This window comes from Nilaparvata lugens, chromosome 2, assembly GCF_014356525.2.
Source record: "Nilaparvata lugens isolate BPH chromosome 2, ASM1435652v1, whole genome shotgun sequence".
NCBI lineage: Eukaryota > Metazoa > Arthropoda > Insecta > Hemiptera > Delphacidae > Nilaparvata > Nilaparvata lugens.
Window position 1 is genome coordinate 25,712,691 of NC_052505.1, and position 21,057 is coordinate 25,733,747.

Genomic DNA, 21,057 nt, shown 5'->3' on the forward strand with positions numbered 1-21,057 from the left:
TGATTTATGTATGTTAATAATATTATTTATTTCCTCATAGGAAGCGGTGAATTGTATTTATTTGATGATCTACCTAGATCATCAATTGAATACAATCCTATTAGATATTGGTAATTATTATGTTTCTAATTCTGTTGTAAATTTGTCATCAGGTTTCTGTATCGGGCTGAGAATTTCCATTGTAAAAGGGCCGGCGACTTCTTCCAACCATGGATGGAATCGTACGTCATTGAACGCTGATGAGGAGAGAACAAGACTAACTCCCTTTTGGATCTGTCGCCGCGACGCCTGAACGTTCCTGGAGGACGACTAATCATCTTCACCCTTCATCCATCTCCGCCAGGGACTCCGGACATCGCGACGACAACTACAAGATGAGTACTTGATCTTTCCCCACCAGAATTCAATGTGTCCCTTAAATTTTGGTCTCTTAAAGACGTAAAAATAATTAAATTTGGTCTCTTAAAGACAAAGATAATCTTTAATTGAAGAAAGTATTTATTGTGAAGTGTTGTTTGAGTTTAAATAGTTAATATAGAGGCAATCAATCGTCAAATGATTTTTATTTCGAATTCCTCATCACTGGAATGGTACTAGAAATTTCACTAACCCCTCCACCATCGGGGTCTAGCATGATTTCCAAACTTAATTATAGTTGTCTGAGAATTTAGGTTCTCAAAAGACACTATAAAATTGGTAGCAGAACGTACGGTTAATTAGTGAATTTTCTGGTACTATTTTTGTGTTGGAATTGGAAATTTAAATTTGAAATGGGAAAATTGAATTCTGATGGAATATTATTAGATTAATGAAGTTTTTAAGTGATTTAATGAGTAGCGGTTTCCAGACTATCAGGTTCCATTAATTTATCTAAAGTAGGAAAAATTTTAGTGATATTGAATTATCAAGCTTTTCAATTGTGTAGAAGTAATAAGTATTAATAATTAGTAGATTTGATTATAATAGGATAACATGGCGGTTACACTGGAGATAGTGAAAACGGCTTTTACAAGTAACCGTGTAATTAATTCATTTTTGTCTCATAAAATTAACCCAGATGTATTAGTAAAAGATGAACTTCTGTTCGAATTGGAAATCCTATGTTTGGATAGATCGGAAATGCAAAGTCAGACAGTTGATTATCTGAGAACTTTGTTTAGACAAAAGATCGCTGACCTCACTGAACGTAGACAAGTGTCCTATGAAACGTTAAGATCTCATAGCACAATAAAAGAAATTAGCTCTCGAATTCTATATTTATTGGAAGAACTTGAATCAATGTCAGAACTGACTAGAAAAGAAATTGTGAAATTAGAATCGAAGATTCTTCATTTCATTTCAGTGATTGAGCAATCTCTGAAAGCCTTTCCAACAATAACACCAGATAAACAAGAAAAATCAATGACCTTGTTGTATGAAATGATAAATATGTTGCCTTCTATCATTGCTCGTACTGTAGATTTGCAAAGTAAACAAATTAAGAGTAGGCCTCCTTCTCCAGCTAATATGAAATCGCCTAGTGCATTCTCATTTCCCAGTACATCAAATGTTGTAGTTTCAAATCAACCAGGTACAAGTAAACTATTGAATATACCTTCTGTGAACATAATAAATTCGCCAACTGGAGAGGTGAATGCAGCTGCAGGCCCTGACAATAATATAATGTTGAGTCAAAATCAAAATCAGGTACAACATTCAATGTATTCAAAAATGCATAACCCCATTGAATCTTTGACTAAAAATTTGAAACCTACTGATGGTCTGAACATTCATGATTTGTTATCATTTTTAACAATTGCACTAAAAATTCAGTCATTTTCTCAAATAGATGACGGCCAGATGCTAAAACTATTAGTGCCATTCACAGTTGGGCCTCTATGCGATAAAATCACTATGGCGATCAATTCAAGTCACTCTTTTGATAAATTCCACCAGGAGGTTCTGAACTATTTTGTACCACAGAGACTTATGTCAACAATAGTCAAAGATCGATTTTATCGACTGCAAGCGCCGGTTGAGCCTATATCAGCTTACGTGGTGTCGATAAAAGAGAGTGCTTTGCTATTGAGATTGGAAAAATCAGAAGCTGAAGTCGTATCTACAATATTAAGTGGTCTGAGTCCTCACGAAAGGTCAAGGTTAATTTTCATGAACAACCTACAACTCTAGCCCAATTAGATGAAATCTGTATCCAGGCACAAAATTTACATTTTGCAGACATCGAGAGAGATGCTTTCTATAGGACTAATAGGGATAATAGCAATACACCTCAATTTGAAAAGAGACCCATAAATAACTATCCCAACAGAGGATACAGGCAGGGATTTGTATGCTATAAATGCAATGGACCCAATCACATTGCAAGAAATTGCACTAAGAATTTAAACTTCAACCTAGCCTCATCAACAAAAAAAACTTAGTGTCAAAAGTAAATAAAGTAGAAAAACAATCAAAATTGAAATCATTGAAAAATAAAATTTCTAATTCTAAGAAACGTTTCATTCAAAATTTGCAAAGAAAATCTGAAAATAAAGTGTGTGGGATGATTTATTCTAACAAAGCTCTCCCCTTTGTACCAGCGAATTTCAATAATGGTGAAACTACATTCCAATGTCTAGTTGACTCTGGTTCAGCGTTTTCAATAATAAAAGCCTCCACACTTCAGGAAATAATTAGCAGTAATAAACTTAAAGAAATTGAGATCATTGAAGATCAAGTTATTTGTTCGACTGCAAACTCTTCTAAATTAGTTATGAATACGTCGTGCATTTTGAAAATTAAAATAGAAATATTCTCATGGAAATTCCGATTTTTAATTGCTGATAACTTGCCAGTTGAAATAATTTTGGGATGTGACTTCATAGAGCACTCTCAGATCCTAGTGAATTTAATAAGAAGAAACTTTTTCTTTGACTTCAGTCCTCACTTGCAATTTCCTTTAATCAATAAAGATTTTTCTAACAATTCCGAAATTCAAGTTCATAATATCATGGAGAGACTGGCCCCAATGGACTTATCGCATTTGAGTTATTTTGATAGGAGTAGTCTAGAGAAATTGATCAGTAAACACGCAGATGTTCTGACTGAGAAAATTGGATCAACCGATCTAATAAAATATGATATTAAATTAACATCCAACAAGGTTGTCAGATCTCAACCGTATTCCATGAATCCAATCAAGTTGGAATATCTAAGAAAAAAGATTCAACAGCTACTAGATGAAGATATAATTGAGCCCTCAACATCGCAGTACTCGTCACCCTGTTTATTGGTGCCCAAACCAACTCCAAATTCTTATCGTTTGTGCATTGATTATCGTCGCCTAAATAAGGTAATAGAGTTACAGTCAGCTCCATTAGGAAATCTTCACGAATGTTTTCATTATTTTTCAAATGCTAAGTGGTTTTCGTGCATTGATTTGACTAGCGCTTATAACCAAATCCATTTGACTGAAAAATCGAAGCATCTAACAGCGTTCATAACACCATTTAACTTGTATCAATTCAAGCGTTTGCCATATGGAATCAGTTGTGGATCAGCTGTTTTGACCAACTTAATGCAGAAATTGTTTGGTGACTTGCGTTTCAAGGGACTATTTTTTTATTTGGATGATTTGATTATATATACTGACACTCTCGAAAATCATTGGAAATTATTAGATGAAGTTTTCTGTAGATTAAAACGATCAAACCTGACAGTGAACCCTCAGAAATGTAACTTTGCTGCTAACAAAATCAATTTCCTAGGTCATTTGGTTTCTCATAATAGTATTTCGATCGACCCAGAAAGAACAAAACCAATTGTTAATTTTCCTGTTCCAACTAAAGTAAAAGGAATTGAACGATTCTTGGGAATGGTGCAGTTTTTCTCTAAGTTTATCCCCAACTTAGCACAGATTTCAGCCCCATTGAATGCATTGAGGAAGAAAAATGCGAAATTCATATGGAATGATGAATGTCAAAAATCGTTTGATAAACTAAAACAGATTCTGTCACAGCCTCCGCTCCTAAAAATGGCTGATTTCAATGAGAAGTTTATTTTGAGCACTGATGCTTCTTCAATTGCAATAGGATGTGTGTTGGGTCAGATGCAAGATGGAGCTTTTGCCCCAATCGCTTATGCATCACGCACCCTATCACCGTTAGAACGAAAATATTCCACCTATGAAAAGGAAACTTTAGCTGCACTTTATGGAGTTGAGAAATTTAAATATTTCCTTGAACATACAAAATTCATTCTGAGAACTGATTGTAATGCACTGCAATTTGTCTTGAACCACCCAAAGCAACTTGGTAGGATAGGGAGATGGGTTCTAAGGTTATCTGCCTTTCAGTTTACTACAGAGCATGTGAAAGGCGTTGACAATAAGGTCGCCGATTGCTTAAGCCGTATGTTTGAAGACTCTCCTCCCGAAGTAATAGAACAGAATTTATGTAGTATAAATTTAGTAGATTTCCCACTCAGTTTCACTGATATTTCAACCTATCAGAAGCAGGACGAATTTGTGAAGGAGATAATGCAATCAGCGAGTGCTGGTAATGATATCTTTCCGTATCAAATAAAAAAGGGAATTCTAGTATGCAATGTTCGAAATTCAACTGAACCAAAAATAGTACTTCCCCAAGTTCTAAAACCTATGGTTTGCAAGTATTACCACGAATCTTTGTTTGGCGCTCATCTAGGATATACAAAAACTTTGAATAAAATTAAACAGGTTTTCACTTGGAAAGGAATATCTAAAGATGTAGGAGTGTTTATTAAAAACTGTAAAATATGTGCATTATCTAAACCAGCACAGAAGGCTAATTATGGCTATATGGCTTCCAGTGTTGCTTCTTACCCAATGGAGAAATTATTTATAGATTTTGTAGGAAAACTCCCAAGATCTTCTAAAGGTAATTGCATGATTTTTAGCTGTCTCGACGCTTTTAGTAAGTATTGCTGGCTGATTGCAGTCAGAGAAGCCAATGCTAATACCGTTTGCAATGAACTACAAAGGATTTTCACTAATTTCGGTGTACCTAAAATAATAGTGTCAGACAATGGACCACAATTCAAATCTAATATATTCAATAAGTTCTGTTTTCAAAGAGGCATTTTACATGTCACGTGTACTCCATACCACCCTCAATCCAACGCTGTTGAAGAGTACATAGGAATTTGAAATCTGCACTTATTGCATTCTCTTCTCATGACCACACAAAATGGGATGTACCACTCAGTTGGTTACCTCTAGCATTTAATTGTAGCTTCCATGAAAGTAGTAAGTATACTCCTTATGAGTTGATATTCAGGCATAAACCAACTCACCCACTCACGAACATATGGGTAATAGATGAAATACTGCCCCAGAAATTCAGTGAAAGTACGAGAAAATTGTGGAAACAAGCTCATGAAAACCTCTTAAAATCGCAGAGTAAAGCGAAGGAAAGATTTGACTTGCAAAGAAGTAGAATCCCTTTCAAAACTAATGATAGAGTTTTCCTAAAAGCTAATCCAATTAGTAGAGCTGCTGATAAAATTTCGGCAAAGTTAGCACAAAGGTGGTCTGGCCCATTCATAATAAAAGAATGGATTTCACCTGTATCTGTAAAGTTATTTTCCATGGATGGAAATACATTCATACGACGTGCACATGTATCACAATTGAAATTAGATAAGAGCATTAATACAGGAGACACATAAGAAATCAGGTGGACGCATCTGAATTTCGTGACTGTAACTGTAACTGTGACTGAATTTCGTGACTGTTGTATCATGTCTTTGAAGTTATAATAATTGAAAGTCGACTATAAACAAGAGAGAAATTTCCTAGGTAGTAATATAAGTTCATGGCCATGATTATAGTGATAAGAATATTAGGAGGGTCAATCTCCAAATAACGTACAATTTCAGTACATACATTTTAAAAGTATGAACTTTTGTAAAAAAAATTGAAAAAAATGTTTTTGGTCAGTTTTTACAAGTACAAATTTATGGTTTAAATGGCCGAGATCGTTACTTGATATAAACATGTTTTTTTTATATATCAAATTTTCACATGTCCACGGACATGATCGTTGTGTCCACCGACATGATTGTGGTGTCCACGGATATGATCGTTGTGTCCACGGACATGACCGCTGTGCTCACAGTCATTAGGGCTGTTCCAAAGTGCATGATAAAACATAAGGGATTAAATAAAGAATTGTTCAATAAACAATGAGTTAGTTTGTTTATTATTTGGTAAATCTTAGGTAGAATAGTGTCTGGTACAACATCAAAATGTACCGTAAGTGTGTGTACTAAACATAATTTTACAAAATAAGATAGTCATCAAATTTATGTTCAAATTTAAATGAAACAAGTCTGTCATTTTTATAGTTGAATGAAGGTGGCTTTAATCTTTTCTCAATTTGGTCATAGTCTATTAAACATTTGTCCTCAGGTTCGGGCCACTTAAAAACATTGTCACCGATATTTCTTCCACACCGAACAAAAATTCCTTCAGTCTCAATGATCTGCTCCACAATAGCAATGTAGTACTTGATGCTGCGCTTCCCAGGAAATTTTACTAGGAGCCAATCCCCATCTTCAGGGTTCTTGAAAGTCTCACCACCTAAAATTCATTAGTTAAGGAAAATAGTGCTTGCACTATTTATTTATTTATTTATTTATTATTATAGTGCTTGCAAGATATTTGACAACTGTTCCTAGGCCTATTACCTGTGACCTGTAGGCCTATTACACTGGACAAATGTTTGTACCTTTTTAGTTTGTGCACACAGTGTTTTTGAAAATTATCTTGTGCTATGACCTGTTACCATTTAAAAAAAAGTGTAGGTTGGTTGTTTTTGTTATATACACTTCAAGAATAAAATACTTATCCAATTTTATAACTATACAGTTTAAGAAACCCAGTCTTGAAGCCCTGGTATACTATTTTTGTAACAATGGTTAAGCATACTCTGTAAAAAAATATTAGTATTGATAATTTTGTTGTATAAAGGATACAGTGTGTAGCAGTCGAGGTCTTGAATGAAGAGTTGTTCCTATTTTTCAGTTTGTCCATGGAAGTTTTGGTCTTACCACCTAAAATTCATTAGTTAAGGAAAATAGTGTAAGATCTTTAACAACTGTTCCTAGGCAATCCAATTTTAGAACTATACAGTTTAAGAAACCCACAGTGTAGATTTGGTATGTCAGTCTTAAATTTTAATACTATTTTTGTAAATTGGTTAAGCCTACTCTGTAAAAAATAGTAGTATTCTAGAGAATTTTGCTGTAAAAAGGATACAGTGTGTAGAACTTGAAGCAGTCGAGGTTTTGGTATTTTGTCCTTGAGAGTGTTGCAAGTTTATCTGTCCAATATGGAAATGTTTACATTTTTGGTTTGGAGCACATAACATACATGTAAGACTTCTTACTTGGATCAGGTTTTTATTAGCTTCTGCCCAACAGATTTCATGAGTTTTGATGGTCCCTTTAAACTTGGGTAATGTAAGTTGAAGATTATCGCACTCCAAAACCTCCTCATGAGTAACATATATCACTTTTACTCCAGGGCAGTGTAGACTCAACTGTTGTACCAAAACAGGTACAGTAGGTATATCTACTCCTTTTGATACTAAGTTGTCAGCTGTTCTTTTCAGGACACCGCCAACTCCATCAGCAGCTCCCTTGCCATGCCCGGCTTCTAGGTAATGCCAATTGACACTACTTACACCCAACAGAGATGTCAGATATTCACCAATGAGAACAAACATTTTTCTGTTACGATATTGACTGGAGGGGCCATCGCTTACAAAATGCATTTTTGAAAGATTTGGTATTAAGTTTTTAATTTCTTTGAAAATCGGTTTGAGATGTCCACAAACAGCAACTGCATCATGGCGCCTTTCTTCAGATACAGTGCAAAAACAAACAGATTTCAAATCTTCAGTGACTTTATCTTTGTAGTATAATATTGAAGTGTGCAAAGTAGCTTGATTTCTTGATCCTCCAAAGTGCAAACTCTGGATCTCTTCTGTATACTTACAATTATAATTCTCTGAGTAGTCCATGTGTAATAAACCCTCATTTACTTTCAAGTTTTCCTTTGCTTGGCGGATGGCTCGATACTGGTGTTTTATATTAAGAACATGGATCAAAAATTTGTTCAACAAACCTCTAAATAGTCTAACAAGCATTTCTTTTGTAGTAGATCTGTCTTCTTTCACAGTTTTTTTCTTTTTCTTCTTGATTCCCTTAATTTCTACTTCTACTTCAATAGTGTTCCAATAAAAATAGTTAATGGTGTCATTTTTGTTGTCATCATTCAAGGCTATATCAATGTTTCTGAGTTTACAGATTACACATTTCCTTTGAAGACAAATTTCGTTGGTTTCTCCATCACAAGTAAGGCTCGATAACAATCTTTAGTATTTTTCTCAGTGATTAGTTGTGAACTATTCAACTTTGAAACAACGAGTTCCATATTGTATGGAGTTTACACAAACAAGTGTCTCTATTTTTACAATCAGGGATGGTAATCCAAAACGGTCTAAGTTTACAAAACTTGGAGTAGCTCATGTCGTTGTGGTTTTGGTAAGTGGCTGTAAACTTTTTGTGAAGATTCTGCAGAGAATCTGTTAATAGCCGTTTCTGCATTTTTACTTTTTTTCGTGTTATTGTTTCCTTTTTTCCTGCACACTGCTTACTGTGCTCATCTTGGGACAAAAAATATGTAACATCTTTCCTCTCACACACTAGTTTGTGAATGTTTTTATTGTTAGTTTTCAAGTTTGTGGTTCTGCGAGAAATAATATCCCTAACTTTAGACATCATTCGATACTTCTTGATTATTTTACCACTTAAAAATGTGGCTAGACATCTCTTCCTATTTAGGCTTTTTTCTTCTTTAAAGTTAACATTAATCTGATTTTTAAGCACTTCTCCAAAAACAAGTTGTTTTTTAATTTCATTTGAACAATTTTGTCCTTTTAACATATGCTTAACTTTTTTCCTTGGTGTCACTTCAATTGGACTTTTTGATCTCTGAATTCTTTTACGTAAAGTTTCAACCTTTCTTCTCAATGTAGCATTTTCGTCATGTAACTTTTTATTCTCTTTTTTCAACATTTTCCTATTTTTTCTCTGTCTTCTTTTTCCGCTTTCCACTCTAGAAGTAGATGGCTGATTTCTCTTTTCTGGTGGTGGAGTAGCAAAAGCATCTGGACTGGATGGTGGGGTATTAGCATCTAAATCATTTATAAGTTTTTCCTGATGCTTTATTTTTTCTCTGTAGGTTTTTGAACATTGCTTCCATTGTTTTCTGAGAATTCTTTGTTGTCGGGTTGGCATTTCATTTATTGGCTTTCTTTGGGCTTTTTTCCTCTCTCTGTCTTTTTTTCTTGCTTCTTCAAGTTTTTCAGGATCTTGCTTCAACTTCTCCCTAGCTCTCTGCATACTTAGTTTCTTGGCTTCTCTTCTTTTGGCTAAATATTTTTCAGTATTCACTTTCTTTTTCACTCTTGCCATGACCTAAAATATAAATTTTTCAGATTAAAAAACAACAATATTTTTCACTGGTATGTAATTAAGGGCGGTCCTACTTCTATAAGAATGTAAAGTTAACTAATTTACCAATATAACTCATATCAAGATTGAAAAACACTAGGATCATGATAAATGAAACAAAGAAGTTCAAAAAAATTTTTTTTTATGTTGGACTGCTATTAAAAAAGATATTTTTCAGAAACTACTGGTAGTTCAGGTGATGTTTCCACCCCCTACCCCCGCAAATATGAGCCTGTGTGAGGCAATTTTTTGTAATTTAGGGACACGCACTTCTAATTCACACAAATTTACCCTTTTTATGTTCAAGTTGGTCCAATAAATAAGCAAAAGGGACTTTCTAAAATTCACTTCAAATTTATAATATATAAGCCTAATAGGCCTAGTTGTTTTTGCAAAGTAAACAGTTGCCCAGCAATAGCTACAGAGGATAAACCATGCTATGAGATTTCTTGAAAACATGTGATCTATGATTAAAATATTCACAAGAGCAAATATTAATCAGTCCTGGTAACAGTGTTGATTTATATTAGTGTTCAGTTCCTAAATACAGAAAAACGTCATGTCCGTTACCACACATCATGTCCGTGGACTGTCCATAGACAGCACAATCCACGGACATGATGTCCACGGACATGATGGTTTCTTAGTATTTTATTTTTTACCAGTGCAAATTTAAGGTTAAGCCAACTCCTTCACTACAGTGGAGAAAGAAGTTCTAGTTTGACATAATTTAAAAACAATATTCATAAAAACTTAATAACACTTACCTTTTTTAGTTGTCCACGGAACTGTTGAATGATCTTTGCACTTTCAATAATCTCAATTAATTCACTACCTTAATAAAAGAGCAATCAACTAATTCAACCAGAAACAGCTTAGCATCCAACATGGCTGAACTCCTTCGCCTAGCAAACTGATAAAATCAGTGTTGCCACTTGATCTAGTGCTAAAATTCCCTTTTTCCCTTTTGTCCACAGACATGACTAAAACTGATAGGACAACAGTTTAATATTAGAATTCAGTATAATAATACTTAAAAATGTATGTATATATTTTTTATTTATTAGTCTGTACATTACTTTTCTGAAAATATGTCGTATATTTTCATCTTGCTTTTGATTAGGCTTTTTTCGCATTAATTTATATTGAAAATACTGGCGGGACAGTCCACGGACATGACTAATCATAGTCTGTGGACACAATTTTTTTTATAAACATTCTTTTTTTTCATTTTATATTAATTGCCTTATGTACTTTCTATTTTACACTATTATATGTAACTTTATTAGATTTTTATTCTTGCTAGTTTTTTTTTAATATCCATAAGACAGAATATTGTACGTTATTTGAAGAATGACCCAGGAAGATATGGGTAAAATAGGATAAATAAGTAGAATTATTATAATAATCGTAATTGGAGTATAATCTTATATAATATCAAATTTGTATATATAATCAATTAAACTATATCGTTGTGAATAAGGCATAATCAGTTTATTAGAGTACGATTATTCAGTTAGGTTGTAGTATTTTATTCACGTACTATAGTATTCATTGGCAATGTAGAAATAGGTTAGTAGTGTTGATGTGTAATTAGATTAAGTATTGAATGAAAAGCTTGATATATCGATAATTCTCAGAGTAGGCTAGTTCATTGTTCTAGTAAGGTTTCATGATAATTTTGTTGATATTATGATACCGTTAGATGAGTATTTTGTGTAATGTTGACTTCGAACGGCTAGCTCCGTTCAGAGAGAATAGGATCCAGACAGAGTCAATCCAATTTTCTCTGACTGCGTTCGACGTAGGTTACTCTCGCACACTCTCTCTCACAACCTTCATGACTTGTAGTACGGTAGTAGTAAGTGTTTGCTCGGAAAACCAGTCAACGACGCTAGATTGCGCTGGGCCCGCGCTTTTCTTCGTTTCGACTGACTCCGAATGCTGTGGATTCTCCCCACACCCTTTCAATTGGCGCGCTCACCTATTCAAAATTTTGGTAGTTTTTTTTCATTGGCGTCCAACTTTCCTTTAACGGGGGGAGAATCTGTACCAAAATTTTGAGTTATTAAATGGAATTTATTCTATATTAAGTAAGTAGTTTTCAGTTCCCATGAAGATAGTAAATTTATTCTTGTTCATTGGCAACTTAGCCAGCATTTCTAAAATCGTTATAATTATGATCAGAATCTTATTAAATCCTTGGTTCCCACGATCCCACTTGGAATTATCTATTCTCACGACAGATTGAGACGCCAGAAGTATGCTGAATCAATCCCATAGTTCTAAACTTGCAAAAGGGAAATAACTTTTCTCTCCTAGTTTCCTTCTTGCTTGAACGTATCACCTTCCTTATTTACTGAGGAGAAAGAGAGTGGGCGAAGAGAAATTCACAGGCGATCGGGTAAATATTTTAAATGATGATGGCAAAACTGATCAGTCTGGAAGCCTCTGAAAACTAGGAGAGCAATCATTCTAATCCCAGCTGTCAGAGTGTAAACTGTTTCTTGAGATTTCTTACAATTTACAGTAATATGTTTTCGTTTGGGGGTACATTCTCATTCTCCCCAGGAGAATTTAATAATTGATTGTCCAAGTAAATCGGACATTTCATGTAAGAATAATATTTAGAGGTAAAGTCCCCCTTATAGAATATACTAATGGGATGAATTAGGATGACGATTGATTCCCTCTATATGTTGGATCTTCAATACCCCTTTTGGGTGAGTATTTTTATTATTGTCATTGAATATATTTTATCAATTATTGTGATTTATAAGTGTTGATTTATGTATGTTAATAATATTATTTATTTCCTCATAGGAAGCGGTGAATTGTATTTATTTGATGATCTACCTAGATCATCAATTGAATACAATCCTATTAGATATTGGTAATTATTATGTTTCTAATTCTGTTGTAAATTTGTCATCAGGTTTCTGTATCGGGCTGAGAATTTCCATTGTAAAAGGGCCGGCGACTTCTTCCAACCATGGATGGAATCGTACGTCATTGAACGCTGATGAGGAGAGAACAAGACTAACTCCCTTTTGGATCTGTCGCCGCGACGCCTGAACATTCCTGGAGGACGACTAATCATCTTCACCCTTCATCCATCTCCGCCAGGGACTCCGGACATCGCGACGACAACTACAAGATGAGTACTTGATCTTTCCCCACCAGAATTCAATGTGTCCCTTAAATTTTGGTCTCTTAAAGACGTAAAAATAATTAAATTTGGTCTCTTAAAGACAAAGATAATCTTTAATTGAAGAAAGTATTTATTGTGAAGTGTTGTTTGAGTTTAAATAGTTAATATAGAGGCAATCAATCGTCAAATGATTTTTATTTCGAATTCCTCATCACTGGAATGGTACTAGAAATTTCACTAACCCCTCCACCATCGGGGTCTAGCATGATTTCCAAACTTAATTATAGTTGTCTGAGAATTTAGGTTCTCAAAAGACACTATATTGGTGATTGAAACTGATTTATGAATCATTTAGAATGATTGAAGTAAAGTACTTGAAAGTACTTCCCAATCATTTTATAATCGGTGATTGAAACTGATTTATGAATCATTTAGAATGATTGAAGTAAAGTACTTGAAAGTACTTCCCAATCATTTTATAATCGGTGATTGAAACTGATTTATGAATCATTTAGAATGATTGAAGTAAAGTACTTGAAAGTACTTTCCAATCATTTTATAATCGGTGATTGAAACTGATTTATGAATCATTTAGAATGATTGAAGTAAAGTACTTGAAAGTACTTCCCAATCATTTTATAATCAGTGATTGAAACTGATTTATGAATCATTTAGAATGATTGGAGTAAAGTACTTGGAAGTACTTTCCAATCATTTTATAATCGGTGATTGAAACTGATTTATGAATCATTTACAATGATTGAAGTAAAGTACTTGAAAGTACTTTCCAATCATTTTATAATCGGTGATTGAAACTGATTTATGAATCATTTAGAATGATTGAAGTAAAGTACTTGAAAGTACTTCCCAATCATTTTATAATGAGTGATTGAAACTGATTTATGAATCATTTAGAATGATTGAAGTAAAGTACTTGGAAGTACTTTCCAATCATTTTATAATCGGTGATTGAAACTGATTTATGAATCATTTAGAATGATTGAAGTAAAGTACTTGAAAGTACTTCCCAATCATTTTATAATGAGTGATTGAAACTGATTTATGAATCATTTAGAATGATTGAAGTAAAGTACTTGGAAGTACTTTCCAATCATTTTATAATCGGTGATTGAAAATGATTTATGAATCATTTAGAATGATTGAAGTGAAGTACTTGAAAGTGCTTAGAATTACCATGAAGTAATAAGTAAATACTTAAACATATTACTTATTATTTAATATGTGGAAGTACTCTCCAATCATTTGATAATCAATGATTGATGAATCATTTTAAATGAACTCAGAAGTGCTTTAAAGTACTTGCAAATCATTCCATAATCAATTATTAGAAATGATTTATGAATCATTTAGAATTATTGCAGAAATGCTTGGAAGTACATTTGAGAATCGATGATTGATATTGATTTACAAATCGTTTAAAATAATTGGAGTAGAGTGAGAATAAGTGCTGGGATAATTGTTTAATGATACTTCACTAATAAACAGATATGAAGTATCTCGTCCATATAAATGTTATTTGCAGGTCAATTGGCTTGGTCGTTTTGCATTTCATCAAATCATCATTGCACTTCCCAATTACTCACGCACAAGCAAGAAGCTCATGTGAGCATTACCGTGTTAAAAAAATTGTGGAAAAGAATTGTGGGAGAATAATTTTCACTCACAAATCATTTAGAATTATTGATATCATTTGTTAAAAATTGTTCCCAATTGAAATTGTTTGACAATAATTTGGATGAAATAATTTAGAATTGCTTAATAGTTGTTGTCAAAGGATTCAAGGCTCTGCAGGATAGCCGGGTAAATTCAGGATTCATTACCCGTTTTCTTGTAAGAACTAGGTTCGGATTAAAAGAAAAAGAAGTACAAAATTTCTGAAGAAGGTATGTGTGTCTGTGTCAGTGTGAGAGCGCGAGAGGGAGAGGAGAGAAAGATGGAAATAGTCAGTCTTTCATAGAAGAACTCCCCCCCAATGAAAAATCTATTCACAGTTACAGGCTTCGGTGACTAATTGATTGTTGTAGGCTTAGGAACTGGCCTAAAAATGTTCCTAGCCATGCTGAAAAGTCTTGTTAGACACTTTTATACTGTGAACAGATTCACTATCTACTGTCAGCATTCCTTATAAATAACATCAATGTTGCCCATTCAGTCGATGCTGACCGAGTCAGGTACTTATAGTGTGGCTCACTTTCAAAAATCAGTATTCCTCATGAATAGCATCAATGTTTCACCTTCAACTAATGCTGACAGTATTTCACTGTAAAGCTGCTTGGTTGTGTGTCAGCGTACCTTATAAATAACATCGAAGCTCGTCTTGTTCAACTAATGCTGACATTTTAGAGTGAATCTCACTATAGAGGAGCTTGGTTGAGTGTCAGCATACCTCGTGAATGATATCAATGCTGTTTCCGTTTAATCAATGCTGTCAGTTTAAGATGAATGACATCATAGAGTAGCTCAGATGTGTCAGCATACTTCTGAACAGCATCAATGCTGTTCCCTTCCAGCTAATGCTGACAGTTTTAAGTGAATCTCACTACAAAGCAGTAGCAATAGATTGGTAGCAAGACAATTTGGACGAATGCTGTTTCTACACTTCTACAGCCGCCTGTTTGTATGTCTCAGTATGTTACAATATATACTGGCTTATGCACTAATTTACTAGACTATAAATGACAGTATTGCTGTTTATTCAACGAATTTTACTAGATATGAGAATGAAGATTGAATGCAATTTGAAAAACAATAGTATAATATTGTGATGTAACTACATAAATTGGCGGTGTTTCAACCAATAAAATTATTGCCAACTCTCTGAATATAACATAACATCCTTCACATTAGAACACGATCGGGAGAGATATATATAGAGAGAGAGAGACATTTTTTTAACAAAAACTTTAAAGGAACTTTTTTCGGGACCAAGTTTCGCATATTTCGTCACATATCTTAAAAATTACTGTAGCTATAGGTCTGGAAACGGTTTTATTGAATTTTTCAGTTCATTTCACATAAAGTACGCTAAATTGTACATCTTAATTAACAGCCAACAAATACCCGTAGGGCTTCGTTTCAGCAGAGGCACAGAAATTCAGACGAAATCTTCCACCCTCTATCACTTGGTAACTAAGCATTTTCGGACCCATGTTAATTATAATTTTTTTCTTCTTTTGATGTGAGGAATCACGCCCTGATTTACGGGCACCTTTTTTCAGAACATTCTGTATACTGATTATATTTTGTCCACTCTCAGGTCAATATCCCTTTACACATGAACTCTTTCTGCGAATAACTTTCAAAAGGGAGTGGAAATGTAAGAACTATTGTGTACAGGAAATCTGAACCCATGAAACCGGTCGCCTTTAGTCAACTAAAGGCGGTCACGCACCGCTTGTGCGTGCGTGTGAGGGTCTGTCACCTCCATTTTTCAGTGGCTTGCAAACGATAAATTCCTTGGCTAGATTCCATTTAAAAACCGTTTATTTCCAAAATATTCATCAAAAACGCCAGGAAAAAATCATAGAAGTTTCCCACTTAATAGAGCAATATAAATGTTTTCTCAAGAAATATCAATTTTCCACCTCGTAACTTGAATAGAGAATTAACAAACCTTCAAAATGAGATTTTGACCGGAGCGTGTGGATGAAAATCAACCGAGTTATATGGAATCCCAATTAACATTATATTAGAATAAATCTAGTTCTATACTTATGTATGTTACAATATACACTGGCTTATACACTTATTTCATTAAAATGACAGTATTGCTAATTATTCAACAAATTTGACAAGGTATGAAAAATAAATGAATGAGAATGAAGATTTAATGCAATTTAAATAACGATAATATAATATTGTGAAGTAACTACATAAATCGGCAGTGTTTCAGCAAATAGTTGTCAGAGAGAGAAAGAGATAGAGAGAGATAGAGAGAGAGAGATAGAGAGAGATTGAGAGAGTGAAAGAGAGAGATTGAATTAGATTGGAGATATTTATTTATGTATGTTACAATATTTACTGGCTTATACATAAATTGATGGTAATGCTAATTATTGAACAAATTTTACAAAGTATAAAAAATTATTTAAAAAAATAATTAAAAGAGACAGAAAGAGAGAGAGCGAGAGTGTGTGTGAGAGAGAGAGTGAGTGAGTGAGAGATTGAGTGAGTGAGTAAGCGGGAGAGAGAGCGGTGGAATAAGCAAGAGGGGAGGAGGGAGAGAGAAGTGATAGAGAAAGCGAGAGAAGATGTTTTGTCCTGTATACTCATCCAACTGCCCACTATCCCTAGTATGTATAACTAAAGCTATTCAACTATAGCTGCAGTATTTACAAAGCAGGGACCTTCTAAACCTTTTCTGGATAGAAAAAGTTGAAAAGTAGACAATGATTCCAATTCGCATCAATAGATCAGAATTCAAAAGAGTGTGACACACCACTAACTGGATTTTTGGCTGAGAATCTTCTTGTCTTTGCTGGCAGGTAGCCTACTGAAAACTAAATTCTAAACTGTAGCAAAATACTGCTTCTTCGTTTCGAGTTTCTAGTACATCGCAGTACTGTTCCATAATTTGAAGTAGGCTATGAACGCATGAACGATACATAGCCTATTTAGTATAGAGTTCACTGTCACTACGTAATCTGAGTTGTGAGTGAACTGTTCACTTATATCAACCGTTAATACCTGAATTGGATGAGTCATACCTGTATTGCATAGATTTTTCTAATCTTCTATAAGTTTCTATAATATTCCATAGTTTTCTCTTATAGAAACATAATAAATGTTGAGAAATATGAACTTCTGAAGAATGAATTAACGTTTGAAATATTATAAATGCATAATATAGAAGTTTGATTGTAGGAAACGTGTCGCAAATATAATATAAAGGCAATAACATTTTACAGAACACACTACAGTTTTGTAACACTTTTTGTAGGTGAAAGAGGTTGTCACACTAGTTTTTGGAAGATTTGCTGCTGAAACTCTCATAACTCTCTTCCTATCCTAATTTATAGTATCTATCAAGATTATAGTAAGTTTACAGCAAAATAATGTAGGCCTACATGTAAGTTCTAGATCTTCATTCAATTATCTTCCGTATCATGTGAATCACGATAATAATTTGTCTGTGTTGATGTTTTAGAGTTATCTATAATATAGCCTAATTGAGGAAATAATATTGGCTAATAGACAGACGTAGGTGACAGGAAATTCACGAATGACGTATCATCACACCAGAACTACTGAGCTGATTGACTTGAAATATTTTGCATATTGATTCTTAATTTACCGAGGATGGTTATAGGCCTATTTTGAATTCTTGAATATTTCAGTGGGTCAAGTTTTTAATTAGACCGCCATTGCGGAACACGGGTTATCTACTAATAATTATAATTTTAGAGAATCTCACATCTACAGAGCACACCCAACATACCCCAAATGTTTTCATTACATACTTTATTGGACGACACACTATTTCATGTTGAAATAAACCTGTATAGATTTCCTCTTTTGTGCAAATAGAACTTGCACATGTTGAAGATTCATTTTCAGATACGATTTAGACTAAATACTTGAACGATTGTCATTACTTCTCGATAAGCCCAATATTTGATTTCATTATTGATACGGTACTGTATTAATCAATATTATACGTAAACTTCCAGCACATGCGGAGTAAATGCATCGTTAATTTTGTGTATCAACATATCACAAAAACTATCATAATAATATTGAGAGTATTGAGAGGAGAAAAAAGTATCTTATTTGTATCACATTTTCTAGAAGCTCATCACAGTTCATATAACTCAAACGCTTCAACAATATTTGTCTCTGAAAACAGTCCTGAAAATTTCTTGAAGTTAAAGTTATTATATTCACAAGATAGCTGCATGATTGGTAAACATCTAGGATCTTGGAAAGCTGTTGTTTTTTCAATCTTAATGTTTCTATGTATAAGAAATAATAAGTTTCATCACAACCCATAAAGTAGTTTTTCAGAAATTGTGATAAGTAGTAATTTCCAGAATTCAACAATCAAGTTATTAATTACATACTGACTCAATTAATCTACCCAGTAGATCTATATATTAATCAGAGAGCACTTAAATACCTTCAATTACATTGTAGTCGCTTGATTCAATTAACGGAAATCGAAATATTGAATGTCAAAGAATATTAACTTACTGTATTGTCTCTTATGATAAATTGGAGACTATTTGAAAGAAAAATAGACGATATCTCTCAAGTCTTTGAAATGAAATTCACCTCGAAAGTGGAAATATTTCGTATTTATTTCCATTTACAATAATAACAGCATTTACTTTGCACCCAACCACAGCCCTACCACCAGTGACTGGTGGGTTTTTTATACTCCTTGCATTTTGGTTCTGTTAACTACTAGAAGATTGATATCCAAAGGGTCTGATTAATACTATGATTCGAAAATTGGTTTTCATGGTTGAGTATTGAAATAGATTAGAGATATCAAATTGAATTCTATGAAAGAAACTCAGGAACCAATTCAAGTAAAGTTGTGAGAACAGCAAATGTTATGCCAACGATACTCCCCTGTACAGGAGTCAATTCAATCATTGCAATTACTACATTTTTGAGAATCATACAGTGATTCTATATTAATCTGTGGTTCTTCAAGGCTTGGAATGAGCTTGTAAAATATAACCATCACACAAGAGACACACGATTTTTTCATTACACAACATGAAGGAGAAAGAGAAAATAGCTTACGCCTCACTTCATTCAGGTGCTTAGTTTTTAGCATAGGCTATACAAGCGAAAATATATTGTCAAGATCATTTCGTAGCCGGAGTTGAGAATCCTTTTAAATGAGGATGAATTGCAATTTAGTTTTTTCATCTCTTTTCTAATTTGAACCATATTACTAAATTTTGAGGTCTCGCAGCATTTTACAAGTCTTCTTTAGTTTTAGTAGGCCTATTTTACATTTTCTCTGATACAGTATCGTATCAATCTTATTACGGTCGCGTATTAATGGGGAGGATATTATTTTATTACTTTTCCGACAGTTGCATAACTTGGCAAACAGATAATGTATTCAAGAGTTTCAAGTCTCGTTTAATCTGGTGGATTTATAAGGACGGCAAAAAATCGAACGTCCAAAAATCGATGTGTGTAACTGGCTTAACTATCACTGGCTTCAAGAAGCTCAAGAAAATAGTTTTCTTATTATTATTATTATCATCATATGAAATTACCGGATTGTAGGTATGGAGGCTTGATATTAGAATACCGGTACCGTACAGAAAGTTTTTCAATAGTAGAATCGTTTATTTCTCAGGAATACTTACTTCTACCAGAATCGGTGTTTATTCGATCAGATACATGATCACAACAATAACATTTCTTGCTGAATGATAATTTTATTTCGTGTCTTGAAGTTGGGTGCTACTAGTTTTCCAGTTACACCATATCGAGCCAAAGTTGTGAGTTGGTTGGTTGGTAGTCCAACATGAGAGAGTTGAGGAAGACTCCCTGCCCAATTTTAACACCCGAGTCCACTCTTTGTCGCCAATTGCTCATCTGATCGATTTTTGCCTCCTGTTAGGTACCTCCTAGATACCTAGGAGGATTTGCCTCCTAGATACCTAGCCAGTTAGGTTATATGCGGTACATAACAGAGAATGAATATTGCTCTCAAAAATTTTTCGCCATAAAATATTATGGGTGAACTTCAGAGTATTAGCTTTTGCAGTGAGTAGAACTGAAAAAAATCAACTCAGATCAGCAACCTTTTCTATAGTTTTTTTCTGTCTATATTTTTATCAACCTCGTCTACCACACCACTCAACCCCTCTTTCTCTATCTATCCAAATGGGAAGGATATTATTCCATATCATTTTTAGAGAAAGGACAATTATTTGTCGAAACACCGCGATTTATGAAGATACGGTACATCGCAATGTTATCGTTATTCAAATTGCATTCAATCTCTATTCTCATTAATTAACTCTTCATATCTTGTAAAATTCGTTTAATAATAAGCAATATTGTCATTCAACGTAAATTAGTGTATAAGCCAGCAGTATAATAATATATTGTAACATAACATACATAAATAAAGAACTCTAATCTAATCTAATCTAATCCATGATCCATCATCTCTACACTCTATGCTCTCTCTCTCTTCTCTATTCAACTGCATATGCTTTCTATTACTATGTTACATTTTCCAGTACGGTAGGCTATACAGTTTGAGTCTCTCCACTTACTACCTGCTCCACAGTTTCGTAGCTGCATAGTCCCTTCTTTTGTAATAGTGTAGGTCTGTCACCATTGTCCACTGGTCTACCCTCTCTTTCTCTACT

General features: G+C 33.8%; 2 protein-coding genes across 3 annotated transcripts in view; both read right to left on the bottom strand.

The window, feature by feature from the left end:
* The window catches only part of LOC111046370 (tyrosine kinase receptor Cad96Ca), an 89,593-nt gene that overhangs the window by 26,312 nt on the left and 42,224 nt on the right, over positions 1-21,057 (bottom strand).
* LOC111055821 lies at positions 6,115-8,406 on the bottom strand. 2 transcript variants are annotated; one of them, XM_022343118.2, is made up of 3 exons: positions 7,277-8,406; positions 6,994-7,071; positions 6,115-6,598 (listed from the first exon to the last, which is right to left on the bottom strand). In XM_022343118.2, the coding sequence occupies exons 1-3, from the start codon at positions 8,166-8,168 to the stop codon at positions 6,297-6,299; spliced, it is 1,272 nt and encodes a 423-aa protein (XP_022198810.2). In that variant the 5' UTR covers positions 8,169-8,406; the 3' UTR covers positions 6,115-6,296. The 2 variants fall into 2 exon arrangements, with proteins under 2 accessions (XP_022198810.2, XP_022198812.2); XM_022343120.2 differs by lacking the exon at positions 6,994-7,071.